General features: G+C 35.9%; 1 protein-coding gene across 1 annotated transcript; it reads left to right on the plus strand.

The window, feature by feature from the left end:
* The first annotated feature begins 4713 nt into the window (after positions 1 to 4713).
* Positions 4714 to 5649, plus strand: LOC144222864 (olfactory receptor 8S1-like). Its single transcript, XM_077753565.1, has one exon. It carries the CDS (start codon positions 4714 to 4716, stop codon positions 5647 to 5649), a length of 936 nt encoding a protein of 311 aa, XP_077609691.1.
* The last annotated feature ends 749 nt before the right edge of the window (positions 5650 to 6398 follow it).

Below are 6398 nucleotides of genomic sequence, written 5' to 3' on the forward strand. Positions count from 1 at the left end.
TAACAAGGGAGTTCAGCCCTGGATATTGGGAGAGTGTTATTTGAAATATAAACAAATAAGTTCATTCATTTAATAGCTCATCAGATGTTTATGCCAGATAGCCAATCAACCTATCTTAAGCACAACAGTCTATATAATGCAGTCTATAAATATCTGAGGCGTATTGAATAAATGAATGGATGAGTGAATGAATGAATGAATGGATAACTGGAGATATGGGTGGATGGATGAATAGATGAAAAAATGACTGGATTGAGAGATAGCATGGTTGATGGAGTTAATAAATGAAAAATTAGATTGATAATTAAGTAGTAGGCATAAGGAAGAATTAGTGAGTAGATGAATGAACATTATGGTTTTAAGCAAGCTTCCTGATGTGAACTAAAATGAGCTAGTACATGTGATCCTGCTCCCTGTTGATCAGGAATCTGTAGGTGCCAGTGAGTTTTTCTAACCCTATATAGCCACAGGATGAGTTCTACACTCCCTTGAATTTATTTTCCTTCCCAGCCTCCTTTATGGTTGCTTTGTTCTTGAAACAGAAATTCAAGTTAGAAATATTCCTCAAAGAAAGGCCTACATACTCTGTCTTATTTGCCTCATCTTTCCCAGTCTTTTTACATTTCACAAGTCATGATTAAAGTCTTATCATGTGCCTCCCACTGCAACGTGTGTTCAGAGTATCCCAAGTTACATAGAACTTAATCCCTATCCTCAAGGGGCATGTAGTTTAGCTGAAGAAAAAAAGAAAAACACCTATTACTAAATGCTAGAGTAAGATATATATCCGTGTGAAGACACAAAAGAGTTCAGAGAATATATTGCTGAAATAAGACACACAGTGAAGAGAAGCAGATATGCCTGAGCAAACAGAAGTCAGACAGCCAAGGTGTGAAAAATCACTAGTTTTTCTTGATAAATAGAAGGGAAGCTAACTATTTAACAATATGTAGAACATAAATGGCACTAAAGAAATGATAGATATTATATTTTACAGTCTGTGTGATTCCATGTTTATGGGTTTCTAGAATAAGAAAAACTTATGTATAGCGATAAAAATCAGAATGGTGATTTCTTCTGAGGGGGAAATGACTGAAAGTAATGGAGATCTTTCTGGACTGATGGAAATGCTCTGTATCTTCATCAGTATAATGGTTACAATGGTATATACATTTTCAAATTTTCAAAATTTTTACATTGTGCATTTTAATCAATGTACATTTGTCATGGTTCTGATTATTATTTATCCATGTTGTTGCACACATATATGAATAGTGTTTCTTCATTTCTCACTAAGCAGAATTCCATTGTATGAATATACACTATTTTTATCCATGATTTATCCATTCTCCTGTTGATGTTTATTTGGGTTTTTTTTTTTCTGGTTTATAGAATTAGAGTGTAAAGTGTTATGAACATTTTTTGTACAAGACTTTTTGTCAACATATGCACTTTTCTAAGAGTGGAATTGATGAGTCATAGACTAGGTGTACATCTCGTTTTATAAGAAACTCCCTAATTTTCCAAAGTGATTATATCATCTTACATTCCCACAAGAAAAGTTCCAGTTGCTCCCCACTTTTTGCCAACACTTGGCAACTTATTCATTCGAATGAGTGTTTATTGGATCTTCATTGTGGTTCCATTTTTCATTGCCCTGATAACTAATGATGTTGAGAATTTTTTTATAAGCCTCCTGACCATTCAGATATGTTCCTTTGTGAAAGTCCTATTCTATTCTTTTGCCCATTTTTATGGGGTTCTCATTTTTATTACTGTAATAATTATTGTCATTCACATATATATTATTGATTCATAAGTATCTGTTACATAAATGGGTACTTTTGTACTCCAGGCTCTAGTTTGACTTCTCTCTTTTTTTTTTTTTCAAAATTTACTTAAAGTCTTTTTTTAAGTTTTTATTTTAATTTCAGTTAACATACAGTGTTATATTAGTTTCAGGTGTATAATATAGTGATTCAACAATTCCATACATCACCCTGTGCTTGTCATAACAAATGCACTCCTTTATCCTCATCACTTATTTAACCAATCCCCTCATCCATCTCTCCTCTGGTAACCATCAGTTTGTTCTCTATATTTGAGAGTCTGATTCTTGGTTTGTCTCTCTATTTTTTTTCCTTTGCTCATTTGTTTTATCTCTTTAATTTCACATATGAATAAAATCTATGGTATTTGTCTTTCTCTGAGTGACTTATTTCACTTAGTATAATACTCTCTAGTTCCATCCACATTGTTGCAAATGACAAGATTTCATTCTTTTTATGGCTTAATAATATACCATTGTGTATATTGTATATATATACCATTATATATATATACACATATATATATGCCACATCTTCTTTATCCGTTCATCAATCCGTGGACACTTGGGCTGCTTCTATATCTTGGCTATTATAAATAATGCTGCTATAGACATGGGAGTGGTACATGTATCCCTTTTAATTAATATTCTTCTACTCTTTGGGATCCCAGAGTGCTGTTGCTGGATCATAGAGTAATTCTATTTTTACCTTTTGAGGAACTTCCATACTGTTTTCCACAGTGGCTGCACCATTTTGCATTCCCACCAACAGTACAAAAAGGTTCCCCTTTCTCTGCATTCTTGGGAACACCTGTTGTTTCTTATGTTGTTGATTTTAGCCAATTTTAACAGGTGTAAGGTGATAACTCATTATAGTTTTAATTTGCATTTCCCTGATGATGAGTGATGTTAAGCATCTTTTCATGTGTCTGTTGGACATCTAGATGCCTTCTTTGGAGAAATGTCTGTTCATGTCTTCTGCCCATTTTTAATTGGATTATATGTTTTTTGGGTGTTGAGATGTGTAAGTACTTTATGTATTTTGGATACTAACTCTTTATCAGATACATGATTTGCAAATATCTTCTCCCATTCCATAGTTGCCTTTTAGTGCTGTTGATTGTTTTCTTTGCTATGCAGAAGCTTTTTATTTTGATGTAATCCAAATAGTTTATTTTTTCTTTTGTTTCCCTTGCCTCAGGGGACCCATCTAGAAAAAGTTGCTCTGGCCAATGTCGGAGAAGGTACTGCCTGTGCTCTCTTCTAGGATTTTTATAGTTTCATGTCTCACATTTAGGTGTTTAACCGATATTGAATTTATTTTTGTTTATGATATAAGAATGTGGTAATGTTTCGTTCTTTTGCATGTTGCTGTCCAGTTTTCCATTTGATGTGATTTTTTTATACATTTGGGTGTACATCTGCCATCTTGCTTTTTTTTTTCCATTAGACAGTCTTTCCTCTTTTGTTGAAGATTAACTGACCTTTGGTTTTGGATTCATTTCTGGGTTTTCTTTTCTGTTCTATTGAACTATGTGTCTGTTTTTGTGCTGGTACCCTACTGGTTTGATTACTACAGCTTTGTAATATAACTTGAAGTCCAGAATTGTGATGTCTCCAGCTTTGCTTTTCTTTTTCAAGATTGCTTTGGGTAGTCAGAGTCTTTTGTGCTTCCATACAAATTTTAGGATTGTTTGTTCTAGTTCTGTGAAAAATGCTGTTGGTATTTTGATAGGGACTGCACTAAACCTCTGGACTGTTTTGGATAGTATAGATATTTTAACAATATTTGTTCTTCCAATCCATGAGCATGGAATATCTTTCCATTTTTGTGTCATCTTCAATTTCTTTCATTATTGTTTCATAGTCTTCAGAGAATAATTCTTTTACTTCTTTGGTTAGATTTATTCTATGATATCTTATTATTTTAGATGCAATTGAAATCAGAATTGTTTTCTTAATTTCTCTTTCTGCTGTTTCATTATTGGCACATAGAAATGCAAAAGATTGCTGTACATTGATTTTGTATCCTGCAACTTTACTAAATTTGTTTATCAGTTCTAGCAGTTTTTTGGTGGAGTCTTTAGGGTTTTCTATATGGTGTATCACGTCATCTGCAAACAGTGAAAGTTTTACTTCTTCCTTGCCAATTGGCAACTTGATTACTATAGTGATTTGTTGTCTGATTGATATGGCTAGGACCTCTCTCTTTTTTAGTGGTTTATTTTGATGAACAACTCAGTTCTGTTTTACCTTTATTATTTCTTAGATATATTTTTTAACTTTATAAAATGTTTGGTAGTTGCCTCCCTTTTCTCAACTCTCTAACACACACATACACACACACACACACACAGCTTTCAAAATTATATCTAAGACCAAATGTTCCAAATATATACAAAATAATAAAGAGGAAAAAGATAACATAAATGTACATAATTAATTAGTAACAAACCATTACAAAGTCTTGAGTGGAAGGTGAAAGACAGACAGAGGAAAACAGGAAGAATTATAGTATCTTCTGCAGAAAATGAATTCTTGAGCAGAAGGTTATAAAACAAAATCAATGGCCCAGTTTAAAGGGGTAAAAATTATTCAAGGGACAGATCTGAAAACTTATGTGAATTTCTCTAGAACTGTTTGTAAGGAAAGAGCAACAAATAGAGCACAGAAGGTTCAAGACTGGTACACCAGGAAATCAGAAAAGCAAAGGCATGCATGCTTCAAGGGACTCCATGAGAGATATTAAACAAGTATGGCAATAATGAGCAGATGAAGAAAAAAAAAGTGTGTACATAGAATAAGTGGAAATTTTGGGTTGCCAGAGGAGATGGTTGATATATTACTTCTCTTTCTGTTTTCTTCCATAGTATTATCATCTTTAAATGGCGTTGGTAAATCACAGCACCATCATTGAGTTTCTCCTTCTTGGAGTGCCTGAAGGTCATCATACCCAGGCTCTAGTCTTTGTGCTTTTCCTGGTAGTTTACTTCCTGACTCTGTCAGGGAACCTGTTGATGATCCTGGTTATCAGGACCAATTCTCAGCTTCACACACCCATGTACTTCTTCTTGAATCACCTCTCCTTCCTGGATCTCTGTTACTCTTCAGTCACAGTGCCCAAGATTCTAGAGAACCTCCTGTCTGAGAAGAAAACCATCTCAGTGGAAGACTGTTTGACCCAGGCTTTCTTTGTACTTGCCTTTGGGGGAACAGAGCTCTGCCTCCTTGCAGTGATGGCCTATGACCGCTATGCCGCCATTTGCTACCCTCTACTCTATGGTCAGATGATGAGCAATGAGCTGTGTGTAGGACTGGTGTGGGGATCTTGGGGTCTGGCCTTTTTGGATGCTTTCATCAATACCCTCTTAGCTTGGAATTTGGACTTCTGTGAGACTCAGGTCATCTCCAACTTCATTTGTGAGATTCCTTCCCTGTTCCCTCTATCCTGTTCCAATAGCTCTGATAACTTTGTAGTCCTGCTGTGCTCTGCCCTCCTGCATGCCTTTGGGACCTTCATTCTGGTCTTCTTCTCTTACACCCGTATTGTCACCACCATCCTGAGCATCAGCTCCACCTCAGGCAGAAGCAAGGCCTTCTCCACCTGCTCCTCCCATTTCACTGCAGTGAGCTTATTTTATGGCTCAGGTTTTCTTCGCTATCTCATGCCAACCTCAGGTTCCCCATGGGAATCAGTTTTTTCCGTGCAGTACAGTGTGGTCACTCCCCTAGTGAATCCCCTTGTCTACAGCCTAAAGAACAAGGAAGTAAAAGCATCTCTGAAAAACATATTGCAGAAAAGTTTACAACACCTCAGGTAGCAGAAAACAAGCAGTGGATGATTGGGAAGCAGGGCAGAATTATAACAAAATACCTGAATAATAAGCATTAAGGACAATTTTTGTTTGCTTATAATGTCAGATATGACAAAATATCTTTAAAGCCGCCTTTGTTTGGAAATGCACCAAAAAATAGCAGCAAGGTATGTTCTTGCTTTGGTTAATATTTTTCTTTCTCAAAGGCAGAAAACATGCATCAGATAATTATTTCAATTAAAGTAATTTGGTTACAGACATAGATATATATTATTTCTTTTGTTTGCAAGACATTAACAAAATGCTTAGCCCTGGGGAAATTGTTTATGCCCTGAATTCTTACATGGATTCCTGTGGGTATGAACCTGGAGGTCAAGTTTTGCTACAAGGTCTCTAAAGGAAGAAAGATACAGGCTTGAGATTGTGGAAAGGTGAGTAGTAAGTGAGTTTAGGATAAGCTCTGATTGAAGAGGGTCTTCCAGGCAAGGCAGATGCAGCTGCAGGTGTCTGAGAAAGGAAGTCCATTTGTGAGGCTAAGCTCCGAGCCTGCAGATACCTTCCACAAGCCCTATGAAACATTTCGTTCATTATAGGGTACTATAGCAGCCCTGCTAGTTTCCCCTTCTAGATTTTTGCAGGCAGCTCAGAAGACTTAAGTCTGGTAAATCTTGTTCTGGGGGAAATGATGAGATTTAGAAAAAAAGTGCATAGACTAGGGAGAAACCTGGGTAGGAATTTCCTGAGGCGATGGGGGG

The sequence above is a fragment of the Crocuta crocuta genome, unplaced genomic scaffold (assembly GCF_008692635.1).
Source record: "Crocuta crocuta isolate KB4526 unplaced genomic scaffold, BGI_CrCroc_1.0 scaffold30, whole genome shotgun sequence".
NCBI classification, from domain to species: domain Eukaryota; kingdom Metazoa; phylum Chordata; class Mammalia; order Carnivora; family Hyaenidae; genus Crocuta; species Crocuta crocuta.

Excerpts from the sequence above, each read along its gene's own strand:
- LOC144222864 (XM_077753565.1), top strand. The coding sequence starts at position 4,714 with ATGGCGTTGGTAAATCACAGCACCATCATTGAGTTTCTCCTTCTTGGA.